The sequence below is a fragment of the Gorilla gorilla genome, chromosome 10 (assembly GCF_029281585.2).
Source record: "Gorilla gorilla gorilla isolate KB3781 chromosome 10, NHGRI_mGorGor1-v2.1_pri, whole genome shotgun sequence".
NCBI lineage: Eukaryota > Metazoa > Chordata > Mammalia > Primates > Hominidae > Gorilla > Gorilla gorilla.
Genome location: NC_073234.2, coordinates 119026740 through 119048593, shown reverse-complemented (window position 1 = coordinate 119048593; position 21854 = coordinate 119026740). Strand labels below are relative to the sequence as shown.

At 42.3% G+C, this 21854-nt stretch overlaps 1 protein-coding gene across 1 annotated transcript in view; it reads right to left on the bottom strand.

The window, feature by feature from the left end:
• The window catches only part of STAB2 (stabilin 2), a 178496-nt gene that overhangs the window by 137359 nt on the left and 19283 nt on the right, over positions 1 to 21854 (bottom strand). Inside the window, exons 4-5 of the mRNA XM_055357855.2 lie at positions 7056 to 7141; positions 5493 to 5562 (exon numbers count right to left, since the gene is read on the bottom strand). Coding sequence (XP_055213830.1) covers positions 5493 to 5562; positions 7056 to 7141 — 156 coding nt within the window. The remainder of the gene's footprint in view (positions 1 to 5492; positions 5563 to 7055; positions 7142 to 21854) is intronic.

The following is a 21854-nucleotide window of genomic DNA, read 5'->3' as shown; positions in this document are numbered from 1 at the left end:
CCAGCTGCTGCCAGGAACATGCCCTTGGGAAGGAGACGTAAGTGGCAGAGGGTTTCCCAGATCATCATTGAAAGAGCCCTTGGTACTTGTTAACCAGTCTCAGCAAATCTCTAGAGACACATAAAACTTGGGTGGTGTGACTTTAAAGTGGTGAAAGCCATGGCCGTGCTGGTCAGAGGGATGGTATGCTCCTGTGACATGCCCCATAGCAGAGTAAGCTGCTCCCTCTCCTGTGCTCCCATAGGATCTTGTCTGGGCTGTGCACTCTGCATCATCACAGTTGTCACCCACATTTCCAGCTCCTTGGGACTGGGCACCTAATCTCATCACTCTTAGGATCCACTCCACCTGTCTGGTGTGTAATGTATGATGGACACTCACCAGAGGCAGACTGGGGCAGTGCTTAGGGGCCCAGGCTCTGGAGTCACATATGTGGGGTCAAATCCTGCCTCTCCCCCCATAATAGCTGCATGGCCTTGAGCAACCCTCTCTGCTTCTTCATCCATAAAAGGAGAACCCCCACCTCCTTTGGAGAGTCATAGTGAGGATCCAAAGAAATCCCTCTGCACATGGTCTGACACACAGCAGGTGCCCAGCAAATACTAGTGACTCTTCTTAGCAGTACATGGTTGTGTGATTGATTTGGGGATCATGTTAGAGAAAACGGGCTTTGCAATCTGGCTAGCTGGGAAGGAGGCACTGAGCAGGCTGGGGCACTGGCCACAGAGATGAAAATCTTTGGCTGGTGCAGCTCGAAATCATCTCTAAACCAACAAGCAGTCTGGTAGGAGAGTGCCCCCACAGAAGATTACAGCCAGTGTTAAAAATAAACTGCACCTAATGGAGCTGTCCTACTTACAGGCAGAATGGCCACCTCCCGGGACCAACATCTCATTGGATGACACAACACTGTCACCCAGTGGATGCCTGGATGAAAAGGTTTGCAGTCTCCATAGTCCTTGTCAGTGGGAAATGACCAGGCATCGCTGAGTCATTCATTCATCCATTCATTCATCAGTGACTTGCTTGCTGTTGGATTACTTTTGTCCTCACTTAATACTTCCATTGATTGAGTGCTTGTGACATAATACTAAGAGCTTTGCTATGTTGTCAATCCCAAGAAATAGATGTTATTATTCCTGTTTTATAGATGAGAAAGGTTTAGGGGATTTAAATAGCTTGCCCTCGGTAACACAGCAATTAGGGTCTGTTTCAAACTATGGTCAGGCTGAGTTTAAAGCCTGTTCTCTTAATTGTTATGTCCTAGAACTATGATGTCTAATTTGGTAGCCACAAGCCACATGTGGCTATTTAAATTTGAATTAAATGATATTAAGTGAAATTTGAATTTTAACTCCTCAGTTGCACTAGCCCCATTTCAGGTGCTCAATAGTCATGTATGGCTAGTGGCTACTGTATGGGACAGTGCAAACAGACAATATTTCTATCATCACAGAAAGTTCTATTGGAATCCAGAGCTTGGAGGTTTTTCTCTTGGGTCTCAGTTTAAGTTTCCAGTTTTCTTATTTAAAAATTTAGGTGTTGTCCAGTTAGAATGGCGATCATTAAAAAGTCAGGAAACAACAGGTGCTGGAGAGGATGTGGAGAAATAGGAACACTTTTACACTGTTGGTGGGACTGTAAACTAGTTCAACCATTGTGGAAGTCAGTGTGGCGATTCCTCAGGGATCTAGAACTAGAAATACCATTTGACCCAGCCATCCCATTACTGGGTATATACCCAGAGGATTATAAATCATGCTGCTATAAAGACACGTGCACACACATGTTTATTGCGGCACTATTCACAATAGCAAAGACTTGGAACCAACCCAAATGTCCAACAATGATAGACTGGATTAAGAAAATGTGGCACATATATACCATGGAATACTATGCAGCCATAAAAAATGATGAGTTCATGTCCTTTGTAGGGACATGGATGAAGCTGGAAACCATCATTCTCAGCAAACTATCACAAGGACAAAAAACCAAACACCGCATGTTCTCACTCATAGGTGGGAACTGAACAATGAGAACACATGGACACAGGAAGGGGAACATCACACACTGGGGCCTGTTGTGGGTTGGGGGAAGGAGGAGGGATAGCATTAGGAGATATACCTAATGTTAAATGACAAGTTACTGGGGGCAGCACACCAACATGGCACATGTACACATATGTAACTAACCTGCACGTTGTGCACGTGTACCCTAAAACTTAAAGTATAAAAAAAAATTTAGGTGTTGAGACCATCATTCTCCCTTTCACTTGCCCTTTCTCCACAACACTAAGTGTGAAGGGAGGATACTTCCTTTATTTGGAAATGTTGGGAATTTCCCTGCGCATCTGTGCTCATCAGTAACCAACACCAGTGTCTTGGAGATAACATGGGTCTTCTTCCTAATTTGTCATCTCCAGACAATTACTAGGCTTTCTTGGGAACTAAGCAATGCTGGATGCTTTATTTACTCCTTCCCATTTCAATATTTATTTAGCATATGTGATTTCAATTCTTAAATGGCAGGGAAGGGTAAATTTGGAAGGAAACATGCTATTTCTATATAGTTGACTGATTACATTTTAGTTGCTGTCCTTTAATGTAATGTTTAACTTTAAAAACACATGGGACACCAATATCCTTTTTTTTTTTTTGAGATGGAGTCTTGCTCTGTCACCCAGGCTGGAGGGCAGTGGTGGCATGATGTCTGCTCACTGCAACCTCAGACTCCTAGATTCAAGTGATTCTCTTGCCTCAGCCTCCCAAGTAGTTGGGATTACAGGTGCGCACCACCACACACGGCTAATTTTTGTATTTTTAGTAGAGATGGGGTTTCACCATGTTGGCCAGGCTGGTCTCAAACTCCTAACCTCAACGGATCCAGCTTTAGCCTCCTAAAGTGTTGGGATTACAGGTGTGAGCCACTGAGCCCAGCTCCAATATCTGTTTTAAATTTGCTTTTGCTAACAGTCTTATGAAATAATCTCTACGGAACAGTGGGTGAAGAAACACCTATGATTAGGGGATGCTAGGGAATAATAATCATAACATTTATTATGCACTTATTATCCCATTAAATCCTTTCTAAAGGAGGCAATATTATTTCTATCTTTACAGATGAAGTCACAGATAGCATGCTTCATAAACTTACCTATGTCTCCACGATTAGCAGGCCTAGAGCTGAAACCTTGTCTGAGTCTAAAGCCTGGGTTCTAAAACCATGCTTCCAGGTCAGGAGAACATCACTGGAGCAAACTAGATAATTCATTCATTGATTCACCTAGTCATACACTCACTCACTCATTTATTCATCCAACAACAGTGTAGTGAGTGTCTACCAGGCAGGCAGCAGGTAGAAGGTACTGGAGATAAAGATACCACAGCACCTGCCTAAAAGGACCTTATGGATTAGAACAAGGCAATGCCTCTGCAATTGCAGATAAAATTTATCACAGTTTGCAAACTTATGGCGGTGGGATGTGTTGTGTGTGCATAGGTTTTCTTGCCAAAAGTATTTGAATCGAAGCAGTTTTCTACTGAGTTTAATTTTTCCACAAAAGTCAGGGCCCAAGTGGTGTTGGCAAAAAGCTACCCAATATATTCCTTTTTGGGAGACGTGGATCTAGCAGACACTGTTTCTACCATGCCCACATTCTTTAGACCTTACTGACTGCGACTGTGAGCATTCCAGCTAACTTCCAGGATCCACAGCTCTTAGCCTGAGGGTTTTGTGTGAACCTTAGGACGAGCGCTTGGCCTGGGTGCTCCCTATAAACACTCTAAGTGGCAGGGAGTGAAAAACTCTCCCCACTTGACTATGTATATTAATTCCCTGTTGCTGCTGTAACTCATTGGCACACACCTAGTGTCTGAAAACCACACAAAGTTATTGTCTTACATTTCTGAAGGTCAGAAATCCAAAATCACTGTGCTAAAATCAAGGTGTTGGCAGTGTTGTGCTCCTTTTTGGAGACTCTGGGGAGAACATGTTTCCTTGCCTTTTCCAGCCTCGAGAGGCCACCCACATTCCTTGGCTCATGGCTCTTCCTTCTTCAAAGCCAGAAATTGGCGGATCGAGTCTTTCTCATATTTCGTAACTCTGACACTCCTCTTCTGCCTCCCTTCTCCATCCTTAAGGACCCTTGTGATTAACACTGGGCCTTCCCAGATAACCCAGGATAATCTCTTATCCTAAGGTCAGCTGATTAGCAACCTTAATTCTATTTGCTACCTTAACTTCTCTTTGCCATGTAAGGTACCATATTCCCAGGTGCTAGGGATTTGGATGTGGATGTGGACATCTTCAGGGAGCCGTTATTCTGCCTATCACACTATGGCTCCTTTCCCCTCAGGTGAGATGACTGAGCTGTGTGTTCTGCACCGACCCCCAGAGCTCCCCGGGGCATCAGGCTCCAGTGGTCCACAGTGGCACCTGGCTTAATAACATCCTGTTTATTTTCCCCATATTACCTCCTCACATCCTCGTGTTTCCTGGGATCACCATTCAAATAAACTAACTACTTGTTACTCAAATCTCTATCTCAGAGTCTACTTCTGGGGGCAGCCAAAAATAAGAGAGTGAACAAGCCAGTCTCAAATTTGTTTCTTTAATTTGGAGCAACAATCACTGATCACCTTAGGGAATTATTTGTGAACTCCCAAAAGGAAGGGAACCATTAGAATTAGGTGGGGCCCACGGTTTAATTGGAAGCCTATGGATCTATGCTGAGACCATGATCCAGAAAGAGCCCAGAGAAAAGCTGGGCAGGCAAGGAACAGGCAGTGGTGGAATCCTAGAGCCTGGGGAGAGGGAATCATAAAGATGGGTGGAAGCATTTCTGGGGAGTAGCTGACTGCACATGCCAGGGCTGAGAACCTCAGGAAACACTGTCTCTGTTTTCAGTGACTGCATTTAACAGCTTTGTTGTCAACTTTTTGTTTTCTCTATGTAGACTTGGTTACACATGTTAAAGTGAACTAATCATGGCTTGATAAGGACTCTGTACTTCCATATTTGAGTCCTTGTGGATGAATTGCAACCTAGCTTAATAGGTAGACGAGATTGAAAACCTAACTTAGGAGTATGCACCTGTAACAATAGCTGAGTCTTGGCCAATCCCAGCAGCCATACTGTGATCATTCATATACTGCTGAGTGTTCAAACTGTGTTCAAATAAGGCAAATGCTGAGCTGTAACCAATCCAACCATTCTGTACCTCACTTCCGATTTCTGTATGTCATTTCCCTTTTTTTGTCTATAAATCTTCTTCCATCACATGGCTTCACTGAGTCTCTGTGAATCTGCTGTGATTCCGGAAACTGCCTGATTCATGAATTGTTCATTGCCCAATTAAACTCCTTTAAATTTAATTCTGCTGAAGTTTCTTTTTTATCACACATAACTATTCAGTGTTTTCTCCTCAAGGAGCAATCTTTCTCATGGACTGTCAATCCTTGCAAATATGGTGATTACACAAAAATCAGACATACCTGATGAACAGCTGGGTCCAAATAAGTTGTCGTCAGCACAGGTTTCACAGGCTGTTCCACCAAACCCTTCCTGCAAAACACCCCAGGTGGTTGACATTAGACCCAAGGTGACCCATGGTACCCAGGAAGGCCTTGGATTTCCAACTCAGCATTTGTTTTTCAAATATATTTTCCCTCTGTGCCTATCCTGGAGCTTCTTCTTTCTGTTTATTTGTGTTATCATTGCATACATTAATACCCATGTCATTTTGTACTAAGGGTCTGAAGCTCTGCAGGAGAAAGCTGCTTTGTCAGTCCAAAGATATAAATATATAGCAAGTGCTAGCAGTCATATCCCAACTTTGCCCAAGGGTGAAAGGAAAATGCTTTCAGTTTTGCATTTTTGTTTTGAGACTGAGTCTCGCTCTGTCACCCAGGCTGAAGTGCAGTGGCATGATCTCGGCTCACTGAAACCTCCGCCTCCCAGGTTCTCCTGATTCAGCCTCCTGAGTAGCTGGGATTACAGGTGCACACCACCACACCCGGATAATTTTTGTATTTTTAGTAGAGACAGGTTTCACCATGTTGGCCAGGTTGGTCTCGAACTCCTGGCCTCAAGTGATCTGCTCACCTCGGCCTCCCAAAGTACTGGGATTACAGGCGTGAGCCACCTGCCCAACCTCAGTTTTGCATTTCTGAAGACAGTTGAGCTCAATCTTTTTCAGAAGGATTTCCTTGTATTTAAATCCCCCAGGACTTGAGATGTGCAAAAAGTCACTTTCATGAGATAACGAAGAAATTCTTCAACTGGTAAAAGAAAATCTTGAACTGGTAAGCCTAACGGTTCACAAAGGATGCAGAGGATAGCACCATAAGGTTTGTCTGCTAATAGTGATTATTAACATTAACAATGACAGCAATTTCTATAGTCCTATATAGTGTCATAAAGTATTTTCACATATACGGCCTCATTTTACTTTTTCAACAAATGTTATTACATAGATACTGTTTCAAACTTTTTTTTTGGGTGGGCGGGGGGAGGGGACAGAGTCTTGCTCTTGTCACCCAGACTGGAGTGCAATGGCACAATCTCAGCTCACTGCAACCTCTGCCTCCTGGGTTCAAGCAATTCTCCTGCCTCAGTCTCCTGAGTAGCTGGGACTACAGGCACCCACCACCACACCCAGCTAATTTTTGTATTTTTAGTAGAGATGGGGTTTCACCATGCTGGCTAGGATGGTCTCGATCTCTTGACCTCGTGATCCTCCCCCCTCAGCCTCCTAAAGTGCTGGGATTCCAGGCATAAGTCACTGCTCCCAGCCTCAAACCCATTTTTACAAGTGGATATGCTTAAGACTGAGCAGTTAATTGACTCTCCTAAAGGTCCCCAGGCTATAAATGGTCATTTTGTTGCAAATTGCACATTTAAAAAAAATTAATACCTTCACCGCTTAAGAACTTCGCTGTATATGTGTGTGTGCACGTGTGTGTGTGTGTGTGTGTGTGTGTGTGTTTAAGGAGGATCAACAGGTAAGAAGATGGGGAGCAGAATCCAGGAAAGAAAGAACACATTTTTGAACTTACTTGGCAGGAGCAGGTTCCATTTCCTTCCATGCCTTCAGCACAACTGCCTCTGCCATTGCAGGGTGACCCCGCTCCGCCTGGGCACTCTAGGGAATCAAACAGCTCAGACGTATTCATTCGTGACTGCACACAAGCATTCTGCAAGGATGCACTTAAGCACCTACTAAGTGTGCTAGTTGCCAGGGATAAGAAATAATTGCAGAACCTGTTGGTGTCATCTAGGGTTTTACAGAAAAGGCAGGAGTATACACAGGTGAATTGCAATGTGGTCACGTGCTGTATTAGAAAGTATCACACTGTCTACCATTTCTTGAGAGTTTGCTATACACTTCACAATGATCAAATTAGATCACTCCTGTTGCAACCTTCAGGGGTGGTTGCTATTGGTGCTGGTTAGCAGATGAAAAGACAATTTCAGAGAGGTTGCATATACTCACCCAAGGTCTCACAGTTTGCAAGTTGTAAAGCTAGGACTTTAAGCTCAGCCCTTGGCATGACTAAGGCCAGGCCTCTTCATAGGTGTGCTAGACAGGGTATTGAGGGAGTCCAGAGAAGGGAGGTATTGATGCTGCCTTAGGGAGCCTGAGAGACATCCCTGAGGAGGAGTTATTTAAATGGGGCTTTTGAAGGTGCAGTAGGAGTTGGCTATGCTTAAAAGGAAAGGATATTTCAGGAAGAGGCAATAGCAAGTACAAGGTCTTGGAATTGTAAAAGGGCATGACCTGTTCTGGGAATGACAGAGTTTTGTGGGGCTGGGGACTTGGGAGCTGGGTGTGAGAGTTGTGGGGGGAGGGCAGCGTTGCTGATGAGGTAAAATGGGACAGTTGGGGCCAATTAATGAAGTGCCTAGTATGGTAAGCAAAGGAATTTAGATTTTATTCGGAAGCTGATTCCTAATGTGCATAAATTTTTGTACTTCTGTGATATTCTAGATCTGAATTGTAGCTTTTATGGACATTTATTAGAGGACATTCACTAAACATTCAGGGAATATCCTAATATGTGCCAAGCATTATATTTCATGGTGGGGCAGGGGGACGTTTAGCTAGAAAGCCAGAAATTACAATGCCCACAATCAAATAGAGAATTAAAAATTATGGCAAGTGACAGAAGTTTAAGGTACTATTGTGATGAGGATGAAAAGAAAGTCTATTTCTTTTTATACTTGCTGTTGTTCTACACTTTGAGTGCTGAGTTGACATGGGTTTATTGCCAATATGGATGAGCTCTGACAGTTTAAATTAGAAATCTGGACCTGCAAGCACCAAGCAGAAACCATGCAATGACCATGAAATGTGTCTGTGTGAATGAGGCAAGATGAAATGTTATCCCCCATTTAAGTTAGCAAGGTAAGTGCCTCCCACAAGACAGGAAGTTCTAGATAATTGTATTAGTCCATTCTCATGCTGCTAATAAAGACATGCCTGAGACCGGGTAATTTAAAAAGGAAAGAGATTTAATGGACTCACTGTTCCACATGGCTGGGGAGGCCTCAAAATTATGGCAGAAGACAAAGAAAGAGCAAAGTGACGTCTTACACAGCAGCAGGCAAGAGGGCATGTGCAGGGGAATTCCTCTTTAGAAAACCATCAGATGTCGTGAGACTTATTCACAATCATGAGAACAGCATGGGAAAGGCCCGCCCCCATGATTCGATTACCTCCCACTGGGTCCCTCCCATGACACGTGAGAATTATTACAATTTAAGGTGAGACTGGGTGGGGACACAGAGCCAAGCCATATCAATAATAATAAAGGATGCATTTGTTTACAACTCACAGCAATCCTCTGAAGTTAAATCTTATTTTTAGCCATACTTTCTAGATGAGGAAACAGGCACAGAGTGGTTAAGTGACTTGGCCAAAGTCACCCAGCTGGCAAGGGGTAATGATAGACACACTTAGCTTTCCTCTACTGAAGTGACCACCTTCCTGCTGTCCCTTCCCTCCCATCCCCATCACATAAGACCTTTGCCATAAGCTTTCCTGTGCCACAGCTCATTCTGCCATACATCTTCCCTGTGGCATGTGAAATCAGCATCCATGGAAAATAAAAATGTAGTTGTCTTAGTCAATTCAGGCTGCTATAACAAAATGTCTTAGACTGGGTGGCTTATAAACAACAGAAGTTTATTTCTCACAGTCCTGTAGTCTGGGAAGTCCAATATCGAGGTTCTGGCAGATTCTGTGTCTGGTGAGGGCCTGTTTTCTGGTTCATAGATGGTGACTTCTCACTGTATCTTCACTTGGTGGAAGGGGTGAGGGAGCTCTCTGGGGTCTCTTTTGTAAGGGCACTAATCCCATCCATAAGGGCTCTGTTCTTAGGACCTAATCACCTCCCAAAGACTTTTACCTTTTAATACAATCACACTGGGGATTAGGTATGAACATATGAATTTTGGGGAGACACAAACATTCAGACCATAGCAGCAGTTCTTGAAGAAAGAGACTTCTAAGCATTAAGAAAGGCAGCTCTCTGAAAGAGATCCTGGGGGCTCCGTTAAGTTACTAGGCTAGTTCTTTAGAAGAACATTCATAACATGCAGGTACTATGGAGGTGGGAGTCATATCCATCTGTAGATGGTTTTCTCTCGGGCTCCTTCTGTTTCCTTCCTGCATCCAGAATATTAGTAAACTACACAGTCTAAATTGCCCATTTTGATCTGTGGTATTTCCACAGCAGTGGCAGAGCCAGGCTCAAAACCTGGAAAGATGCTCCAGAATCTACTGCACCATTTATCACTAACATCCACCATTATCAGGCAGGTATGCACCCCAGGACAACAGCTCAGGTAACAGGCATGTTTGTGGGGCAAGGGAAGGGGAAGAAATACTGATGGGTAGCTAATATTCATAAGTATTCAAAAAGCAAGACATTGGTTTGGGTTGCTCTCACCAACTAGGCTAGTAGTGGCATGAATTGTGATGCGATTGTGTCATGGGAGGAGCTGGGACATTGCAGTCAGAATGTTCTGGGTTCAAATCCCAGCTAAACTCTTTGCTTATAACCCTTTGCTTTTGGCAAAGTCAATGCCTGTCTCTGAGATTCAGTTCAGGTGTATGTGGGGACAATACTGTCTTCTAGGCAGGTTGTTGTAGGGATTGGAAATATTAGGTGCTTAACGAATGATAGTTGCTATTATTCAGAGTGGATCTTCTTTAGGTTTTGTTTTTTCAGATTGGTATTGTAACAGTTAAAACACTCAGGAAGTAAATTACTCGTACTTGCTTGAATCAGACCATCTAAGATCTTTGATATTTACCAGTGAGCATACAGACTTGGTTCTTATTTCCATGATCCTACCAGTCTAGTGAGGAGAGAGTTGTGGATTTAACAGACATTCTGGTAATACTGATTCATGGACTGGGATAAGGGTTGTCAGGGGAAGAGATCTAGAGCTGTCATCACTTCACCTACTTGATGTTACTTACCAATATTTACCAAAAATAATCTAATTCTGAATGGCCCAGTTGGTTTAGATCTGATCTCAACAGATGGCAAAAGCTAAGTCATGAAGAAAGGGCCTTGTTAAAGATTTTGGTCTTTGTCTAAGGATGAGCAGCAGGTGAGGATGTAGAGGAAGGGAGAGAGCTGAATCAAGCAGGGCCCAGGTAAACACTTGGGAGCCAATCTGAAAACCAAGTGAGCCATTTGAGTTCACTCATATTGTTGAGCATATTGTGCTAAAGAGAGCATCTTCATAAATCGTACACCATCAAATAGTTCTTCTCCTGTTTGCTTTTTATAGGAGGCCCCTCTTGAGCTGAGACAGTGTTTTGGGACCCAGGGCCAGCCCTGTGCAGAGCTAGGAAGGTAGTGACAACTCCCCAACTATTTCCCTCTCTTGTTCCCTGTACCTCTCCCCAGAAATGGGTATACAAGGAGCTCTCTGGGTGACACCCAGTTTGCCTTCTGGGCTTGCTCAGAACAACACAGGGCCTCCTGAAGCCTGAGACTCAGCAATCAGTGCCACCTTGCAGAAATGTCCTCCCAGGTATTTTTACATTTTCAGGCAATGATGCCTAAATCCCAGTCTCCCAAACTCACATTCCACTGAATCTGTTCCTCCAAGCATGGAACCAACTTATCTCCCCATCTTGCACTCTTTCCATGCAGCCAAACAGACTATTCCCTGCTCTTCTAGACATGCCTTTCTCTCCATTCCTTACCTGTGCTTTTCCCACCTTCAAAGACCCTTTCCCTGACCCTGCCTCTGAGGCAGATTTGACTTCCATCGTCTGGGTGCCTGTTCCACTCAGCTCATTCCTGTTATAACATATGTGGCAGAACATTGGGCAGAGTCATTTGTTGAGAATATAACCATGCTCTGGGCTACACTGATCCGAGAGGAATTGGAGAGCTTCCCCAATCCAAGCTCCCAAGAGTGTGACCTTGTGTTTAGGAAGTCTGGACATTCTTCTTCCTTAGGGACAGTTAATATACCTTTCTTTTAAAAAATTTAGGCAGGTGTTCCTCTAAGGGTGATTCACTGGACAAGGTGTTTGGAATCCCTTGGGAGTGGGGAACTTTTACAAAGGCAGATTTCCAAGGCCCTCCTCATTAGGTATGTGATATAGTTTGGCTGTGTCCCCACCTAAAATCTCATCTTGAATTATAATCCCCGTGTGTCAAGGGCTAGACCACGTGGAGGTAATTGGATCATGGGGCAGTTTCCCCCATGCTGTTCTCGTGATAGTGAATGAGTCTCACGAGATCTGATGGCTTTATAAGTGTCTGGTATTTCCCCTGCTTGCACTTACTCTGTCCTGCCACCCTGTGAAGAGGTGCCTGCTTCTCCTTTGCCTTCCACCATGATTGTAAGTTTCTGTGGCCTCCCCAGCAATGCAGAACTGTGAGCCAATTAAACCTCTTTCCTTTATAAATTACCCAGGCTTGGGTATTTCTTCATAGCAGTGTGAGAATGGACTAATACAGTATGCGAGTCATTAACAAGCACCTCTTAGATCTCCAACTTCAGAAGCATAACTACCTTGAAATCTACTATTTTTTCATGAGACTACACTTCTCATGACTCCTTCTAGCCCATGACTGAGCATGGTAGAGATGCCAGGGCAGGCCCATTCCTTTAAGATGCAGGGTTCCTCTGTGGGTGATTTTGGCTAGAGGACTCCCCATCAGCTTTACCAATTTTTCTCAGACCTACATATAGTCTAAAGCTTTTCCATCCAACTTTCCTTGACTCCATCTCTTGTTCACAAGGGTCAGACCTGGATTGCTGTCTCCCTCTGCTTCTCCTGGCTTTCTTCTCATTTTTTTCATCACACCTGTTTCCTCTAAGTAATCTCTTGTATCTGTAGCCCTGCCTGGCATCTCCCTTTTGGAAGCCCTGGACTAATATGCCAGGGCATAGAGAGCCTTTGTGCAAATTAGAAAAAGTCTTCCCTACCCTCACTGCTCTTGTGGATATATCCCCACAGACACTAGGCTTAGAAAGCAGATGAAACTAAAATAAATTGAAGGTGCCCCTTCCTTTTGGTATACCAGGCCCACACTAGAGTGTACGGTTTGGCAAGCTGAGAATGGGCTGAATTTCAGTCCAATTTCATCCCCTTGGGCAATAAGAACCTGCTACAATTTTATGCAAAACCCAACACTTAACACCTACCAAATAGGGATTCCCTGGTGTAAGACTCAGGAAAGGACATTATAATAGGTGTGGCAGGTAATTCCACTACACATTAATATTTGAGAACCACTGGGTGTGCTGGACAAATTTATGTAGATTGTCCTAAACAGAGAGGAAGTGACGATTTTTATGCCTAGGAGGCTGCTGAGAAGCAATGCCTACGAGTTGATGTGCCTTTGCATGGGATGGTTGTGTGGTGTATCAGCTGGACACTAGGCAATGTTTCTGGTGCTTCAGAAAGGTTCTGATGTGGATGAACTTAGCAAGAAGAAAGTTCCTGAACACTTAACTGGAACAAGACTTGCCTAGAAACAACAGAAGTTGTTTTCTAGTTGCCTAGAAAAACCTGTAGCACTGGGCAGCCGGTGGAAGGCCAGTGCTGTTCATAGGGAGATTTTGTACACTGACTTAAAGCCACTTTGACTAATCAGCAGTTAGGTTATTTTGGTAAAAAGGTATAGCCTCCAGTGGTTAGAGGTCAACTGGAAACTTAGCTCCTAAATTGTACCACCAGGTATGTTGCAATGAAAGAAAATTCTGTAAACTTATCCACCAGGCGCTAAAATTCATATTATTTCTTCTTAAAATTCTCAAAGAGCTCCACTCTATGCCTTCAGCCCTCTGTCAATGGCAACAAATCTCTAACACAGGGTACTCCTCAAAATGGACACAGAACAAAGTCCAAGAATTTTTTAAAGTACAAGAATAAGAAGCACCCAACAAAGTAATATTTGCAATGTCTGAATTCAATAAAACTTACTAGGCATAAATACTGAGGGAAAACACCAGTTAATTGAAACCAATCCAGAGATCACATATATGATATTATTAGTAGACAAAGATTTAGAAATAGTTATTATAACTGTACTCTATGTATTCAAGAAGGTAGAGAAATAAGCAAGTTAAAAAAGAAGAAAGATATAAAAAAAACCAAATTGAATTTCTACCAATGAAAATACAACATTCAAAATAAAAATACAAGATATAGAATTAACAGCAGTTTAAAGACTGAGAAATAAAAGATTAGTGAACTTAAAGACAAGCAATATTAACTTTACAAAATGAAGAGGAGAGGGTTCCAAGATGGCCGAATAGGAACAGCTCCAGTCTACAGCTCTCAGCGTGAGCAACGCAGAAGACGGATGATTTCTGCATTTCCAACTGAGGTACCAGGTTCATCTCACTGTGGATTGTCAGACAGTGGGTGCAGTGCACCTAGTGTGAGCTGAAGCAGGGTGAGGCATTGCCTTGCCCGGGAAGTGCAAGGGGTCAGGGAATTCCCTTTCCTAGCCAAGGAAAGGGGTGACAGACGGAACCTGGAAAATCGGGTCACTCCCACCCTGATACTGCGCTTTTCCAATGGTCTTAGCAAACGGCACACCAGGAGATTATATCCTGCGCATGGCTTGGAGGGTCCTACGCCCACGGAGCCTCACTCATTGCTAGCACAGCAGTCTGAGATCAAACTGCAAGGCAGCAGCGAGGCTGGGGGAGAGGCGCCCGCCATTCCTGAGGCTTCAGCAGGTAAACAAAGTGTCCGGGAAGCTCGAACTGGGTGGAGCCCACCGCAGCTCAAGGAGGCCTGCCTACCTCTGTAGACTCCACCTCTGCGGGCAGGGCATAGCCAAACAAAAGGCAGCAGAAACCTCTGCAGACTTAAATGTCCCTGTCTGACAGCTTGGAAGACAGTAGTGGTTCTCCCAGCATGCAGCTTGAGATCTGAGAACGGACTGACTGCTTCCTCAAGTGGGTCCCTGACCCCCGAGTAGCCTAACTGGGAGGCAGCACCCAGTAGGGGCAGACTGACACCTCACACGGCCGGGTAGCCCTCTGAGACAAAACTTCTAGAGGAACGATCAGGCAGCGACATTTGCTGTTCACCAATATTTGCTGTTCTGCAGCCTCTGCTGCTGATGCCCAGGCAAACAGGATCTGGAGCAGACCTCCAGCAAACTCCAACAGACCTGCAGCTGAGGGTCCTGATTCTTAGAAGGAAAACTAACAAACAGAAAGGACATCCACACCAAAACCCCATCTGTATGTCACCTTCATCAAAGACCAAAGGTAGATAAAACCACAAAGATGGGGAAAAAAACAGAGCAGAAAAACTGAAAATTCTAAAAATCAGAGCACCTCTCCTCCTCCAAAGGAATGCAGCTCCTCACCAGCAATGGAACAAAGCTGGATGGAGAACAACTTTGACGAGTTGAGAGAAGAAGACGTCAGATGATCAAACTTCCCTGAGCTAAAGGAGGAAGTTTGAACCCATAGCAAAGAAGTTAAACACCTTGAAAAAAGACTAGATGAATGGCTAACTAGAATAACCAATGCAGAGAAGTCCTTAAAGGACCTGACGGAGCTGAAAACTATGGCACAAGAACTACGTGATGCATGCACAAGCTTCAGTAGCCTATTTGATCAACTGGAAGAAAGGGTATCAGTGATGGAAGATCAAATGAATGAAATGAAGTGAGAAGAGAAGTTTAGAGAAAAAAGAATAAAAAGAAATGAACAAAGCCTCCAAGAAATATGGGACTATGTGAAAAGACCAAATCTACATCTGATTGGTGTACCTGAAAGTGATGGGGAGAATGGAACTAAGTTGGAAAACACTCTGCAGGATATTATCCAGGAGAACTTCCCTAATCTAGCAAGGCAGGCCAACATTCAAATTCAGGAAATACAGAGAATGCCACAAAGATACTCCTCAAGAAGAGCAACTCCAAGACACATAATTGTCAGATTCACCACAGTTGAAATGAAGGAAAAAATGTTAAGGGCATCCAGAGAGAAAGGTCGGGTTACACAAAGAGAAGCCCATCAGACTAACAGTGGATATCTCAGCAGAAACCCTACAAGACAGAAGAGAGTGGGGGCCAATATTCAACATTCTTAAAGAAAAGAATTTTCAACCCAGAATTTCATATCCAGCCATACTAAGCTTCATAAGCGAAGGAGAAATAAAATCCTTTACAGACAAGCAAATGCTGAGAGATTTTGTCACCACCAGGCCTGCCTTACAAGAGCTCCTGAAGGAAGCACTAAACATGGAAAGGAACAACCGGTACTAGCCACTGCAAAAACATGCCAAATCGTAAAGACCATCGAGGCTAGGAAGAAACTGCATCAACTAACGAGTAAAATAACCAGCTAACATCATAATGACAGGATCAAATTCACACATAACAATATTAACCTTAAATGTAAATGGGCTAAATGCTCCAATTAAAAGACACACTGGCAAATTGCATAAAGAGTCAAGACCCATCAGTGTGCTGTATTCAGGAAACCCATCTCACATGCAGAGACACACAAAGCCTCAAAATAAAGGGATGGAGGAAGATCTACCAAGCAAATGGAAAACAAAAAAAGGCAGGGGTTGCAATCCTAGTCTCTGATAAAACAGACTTTAAACCAACAAAGATCAAAAGAGACAAAGAAGGCCATTACATAATGGTAAAGGGATCGATTCAACAAGAAGAGCTAGCTATCCTAAATATATATGCACCCAATACAGGAGCACCCAGATTCATAAACCAAGTCCTTAGAGACCTACAAAGAGGCTTAGACTCCCACACAATAATAATGGGTGACTTTAACACCCCACTGTCAACATTAGATCAACGAGACAGAAAGTTAACAAGGATATCCAGGAATTGAACTCAGCTCTGCACCAAGCGGACCTAATAGACATCTACAGAACTCTCCACCCCAAATCAACAGAATATACATTCTTCTCAGCACCACACCGCACTTATTCCAAAATTGACCACATAGTTGGAAGTAAAGCACTCCTCAGCAAATGTAAAAGAACAGAAATTATAACAAACTGTCTCTCAGACCACAGTGCAATCAAACTAGAACTCGGGATTAAGAAACTGACTTAAAACCGCTCCACTACATAGAAACCGAACAACCTGCTCCTGAATGACTACTGGGTACATAATGAAATGAAGGCAGAAATGAAGATGTTCTTTGAAACCAACGAGAACAAAGACACAACATACCAGAATCTCTGGGACACATTTAAAGCAGTGTGTGGAGGGAAATTTATAGCACTAAATGCCAACAAGAGAAAGCAGGAAAGATCTAAAATTGACACCCTAACATCACAATTAAAAGAACTAGAAAAGCAAGAGCAAACACATTCAAAAGCTAGCAGAAGGCAAGAAATAACTAAGATCAGAGCAGAACTGAGGGAGATAGAGACATAAAAAACCCTTCAAAAAATTAATGAATCCAGGAGCTGGTTTTTTGAAAAGATCAACAAAATTGATAGACCGCTAGCAAGACTAATAAAGAAGAAAAGAGAGAAGAATCAAATAGACGCAATAAAAAATGATAAAGGGGATATCACCACCGATCCCACAGAAATACAAACTACCATCAGATAATACTATAAACACCTCTACGCAAATAAACTAGAAAATCTAGAAGAAATGGATAAATTCCTTGACACATACCCCCTCCCAAGACTATACCAGGAAGAAGTTGAATCTCTGAATAGACCAATAACAGGCTCTGAAATTGAGGCAATAATTAATAGCTTACCAACAAAAACAAGTCCATGACTAGACGGATTCACAGCCAAATTCTACCAGAGGTACAAGGAGGAGTTGGTACTATTCCTTCTGAAACTATTCCAATCAATAGAAAAAGAAGGAATCCTCCCTAACTCATTTTATGAGGCCAGCATCATCCTGATACCAAAGCCTGGCAGAGACACAACAAAAAAAGAGAATTTTAGACCAATATCCCTGATGAACATCGATGCAAAAATCCTCAATAAAATACTGGCAAACCGAATCCAGCAGCACATCAAAAAGCTTATCCAGCATTATCAAGTGGGCTTCATCCCTGGCATGCAAGGCTGGTTCAACATAGGCAAATCAATAATCATAATCCAGCATATAAAGAGAACCAATGACAAAAACTGCATGATTATCACAATAGATGCAGAAAAGGCCTTTGAGAAAATTCAACAGCCCTTCATGCAAAAACTCTCAATAAATTAGGTATTGATGGGACGTATCTCAAAATAATAAGAGCTATTTATGACAAACCCACAGCCAATATCATACCGAATGGGCAAAAACTGGAAGCATTCCCTTTGAAAACTGGCACAAGACAGGGATGCCCTCTCTCACCACTCCTATTCAACATAGTGTCTGAAGTTCTGGCCAGGGCAATCAGGCAGGAGAAGGAAATAAAGGGTATTCAATTAGGAAAAGAGGAAGTCAAATTGTCCCTGTTTGCAGATGACATGATTGTATATCTAGAAAACCCCATCATCTCAGCCCAAAATCTCCTTAAGCTGATAAGCAACTTCAGCAAAGTCTCAGGATACAAAATCAATGTGCAAAAATCACAAGCATTCTTATACTCCAATAACAGACAAACAGAGAGCCAAATCATGAGTGAACTCCCATTCACAATTGCTTCAAAGAGAATAAAATACCTAGCAATCCAACTTACAAGGGATGTGAAGGACCTCTTCAGGGAGAACTACAAACCACTGCTCAATGAAATAAAAGAGGATACAAACAAATGGAAGAATATTCCATGCTCATGGGTAGGAAGAATCAATATCATGAAAATGGATATACTGCCCAAGGTAATTTGTAGATTCAATGCCATCCCCATCAAGCTACCAATGACTTTCTTCACAGAATTGGAAAAAACTACTTTAAAGTTCATATGGAACCAAAAAAGAGCCCGCATTGCCAAGACAATCCTAAGCCAAAAGAACAAAGCTGGAGGCATCACACTACCTGACTTCAAACTATACTACAAGGCTACAGTAACCAAAACAGCATGGTACTGGTACCAAAACAGACATATAGACCAATGGAACAGAACAGAGCCCTCAGAAATAATGCCATACATCTACAACTATCTGATCTTTGACAAACCTGACGAAAACAGGAAATGGGGAAAGGATTTCCTATTTAATAAATGGTGCTGGGAAAACTGGCTAGCCATATGTAGAAAGCTGAAACTGGATCTCTTCCTTACACCTTATACAAAAATTAATTCAAGATGGATTAAAAACTTAAATGTTAGACCTAAAACCATAAAAACCCTAGAAGAAAACCTAGGCAATAGCATTCAGGACGTAGGCATGGGAAAGGACTTCATGTCCAAAACACCAAAAGCAACGGCAACAAAAGCCAAAATTGACAAATGGGATCTCATTAAATTAAAGAGCTTCTGCACAGCAAAAGAAACTACCATCAGAGTGAATAGGCAACCTACAGAATGGGAGAACATTTTTGCAATCTACTTATCTGACAAAGGGCTAACATCCAGAATCTACAAAGAACTCAAACAAATTTACAAGAACAAAACAACCCCATCAACAAGTGGACAAAGGATATGAACAGACACTCCTCAAAAGAAGACATTTATGCAGCCAAAAGACACATGAAAAAATGCTTATCATAGGCCGGGCGCGGTGGCTTATGCCTGTAATCCCAGCACTTTGGGAGGCCGAGGCGGGCGGATCACGAGGTCAGGAGATTGAGACCATCCTGGCTAACACAGTGAAACCCCGTCTCCACTCAAAATACAAAAAAAAAATTAGCTGGGCTTGGAGGCAGGCGCCTGTAGTCCTAGCTACTCAGGAGGCTGAGGTAGGAGAATGGCGCGAACCCATGAGGCGGAGCTTGCAGTGAGCCAAGATCGCACTACTGCACTCCAGCCTGGGCGACAGAGCGAGGCTCTGCTTATCATCACTTCTCATCATCACTGGCCATCAGAGAAATGCAAATCAAAACCACAATGAGATACCATCTCACACCAGTTAGAATGGCGATCATTAAAAAGTCAGGAAACAACAGGTGCTGGAGAGGATGTGGAGAAATAGGAACACTTTTACACTGTTGGTGGGACTGTAAACTAGTTCAACCATTGTGGAAGTCAGTGTGGCGATTCCTCAGGGATCTAGAACTAGAAATACCATTTGACCCAGCCATCCCATTACTAGGTATATCCCCAAAGGATTATAAATCATGCTGCTATAAAGACACATGCACACACATGTTTATTGCGGCACTATTCACAATAGCAAAGACTTGGAACCAACCCAAATGTCCATGAATGATAGACTGGATTAAGAAAATGTGGCACATATATACCATGGAATACTATGCAGCCATAAAAAAGGATGAGTTCATGTCCTTTGGTAGGGACATGGATGAAGCTGGAAACCATCATTCTCAGCAAACTATCGCAAGGACAAAAAACCAAACACCAGATGTTCTCACTCATAGGTGTGAATTAAACAATGAGAACACTTGGACACAAGAAGGGGAACATCACACACTGGGGCCTTTTGTGGGGTGGGGGTAGGGGGGAGGGATAGCATTAGGATATATACCTAATGTAAATGATGAGTTAATGGGTGCAACACACCAACATGGCACATGTATACATATGTAACAAACCTGCACATTGCGCACATGTACCCTAACACTTAAAGTATAATTAAAAAAAAAACAGAAAAAAAACCAAAAAAACAAAATGAAGCATGGAGAGAAAAAAGACTGAAAGATAATGAGCAGACCATCAGTGAGTTGTGGGACAACTTCAAACATTTTAATATATGTATAACTGGAGTCTCTGAAAAGGAGGAAGGGACAAAATGTATTTGAAAAAAAAAGTGGCCAAAATTTCCAAATTTGATGAAAAGTATAAACCCATAGATCCAAGAGCTCAAAGAATACCTAGCACAAATAGTATGAAGAAAACTACACACTATAATAAAATTCCTTAGAACCAGTGATAAAAAGTAAATTAAAAGCAGCCAAAGGGTAAAAGGATTTATTATGCTGAGAGGAACAAAGACAACAATGACAACAGATCTTTGTTTTTGTTTTTGTTTTTTGTTTTGTTTTTGAGACAGAGTCTTGCTCTGTTGCCCAGGCTGGAGTGCAGTGGCATAAGCTCAGCTCACGGTACCCTCCACCTCCCGAGTTCAAGCAATTCTGCTGCCTCAGCCACCCAAGTAGCTGGGACTACAAGTGTGTGCCACCACGCCCAGCTAATTTTTTGTATTCTTAGTAGAGACAGGGTTTTAGAGACAAGACCATCCATGTTAGCCAGGATGGTCTTGATCTCCTGACCTCGTGATCCACCTGCCTCATCCTCCCAAAGTGCTGGGATTACAGGTATGAGCCACAATGCCTGGCCAGCAGATCTTGTTAGAAACAATATAACTGAAAAGACAGGGAAACATCTTTAAATTACCAAAACCAAAAAAATTGTCAACTTAAAATTCTATAAACAACATCTTTCAAAAACAAAGGCAAGATAAGGACTTTTTCGGACATATGAAAGGTAGAAGAATTCATCACTAGATATCCTGCACTACAAGAAGTGTTAAAGAAAATTGGTCAGGAAGAAAAAAAATACCAGATACAAATCTGTATCCACATAAAAGAATGAAGAATGCTGGACATCGTCATTATGTGGTTAAATGTAAAATATATTTTTCCAATATTTTAAATCATTTAAAGGATGGTTCATTGTTTGAGGAAAAATTGGTAACAATATAATGTGGGGCTTCTAACATACATAGAAGTAAAATACATAACAATAATAGCACCAAGGATAGGAGTGTAGAAATAGAAGTATATTGTTATAAGATTCTTGTGCATAGAGTGGTGTAATATCAGTTAAATGTAGACTGTATTAAGTTAAAGATTTATTCCATAAACCTTAAAGCAAACATTTAAAAAGTTGCCAAAAACAAAGTGTGTAGCTAGTAAGCCAACAAAGGAGACAAAAGAGGATCCTAAAAAAGAATTAATTAATACAAAAGAAAGCAAACAAAGAGGGCAAAAGGAACAAAGAACAGATAGAACAAACAAAATAAATAGCAAGATGATGGATGTAAACCTAACGCATTAAATATAAATGGTCTAAACAACCTTAATTAAAAGACATGGGCTGTCATATTAGTTGAAAGGGCAATAACTAACTATATGTTGCCTACAAGAGACCCTAACTATATGCTGCCTACAAAATTGTATATTTTAAATATACAATTATGTTAAAGGTAAAGGAGATGAAAAAGCACACTAACATTAGTCAAAAGACAGCTGAAGTAGTTCATATTAATATTAGATGAAGTAGATTTCAAATTAACATAT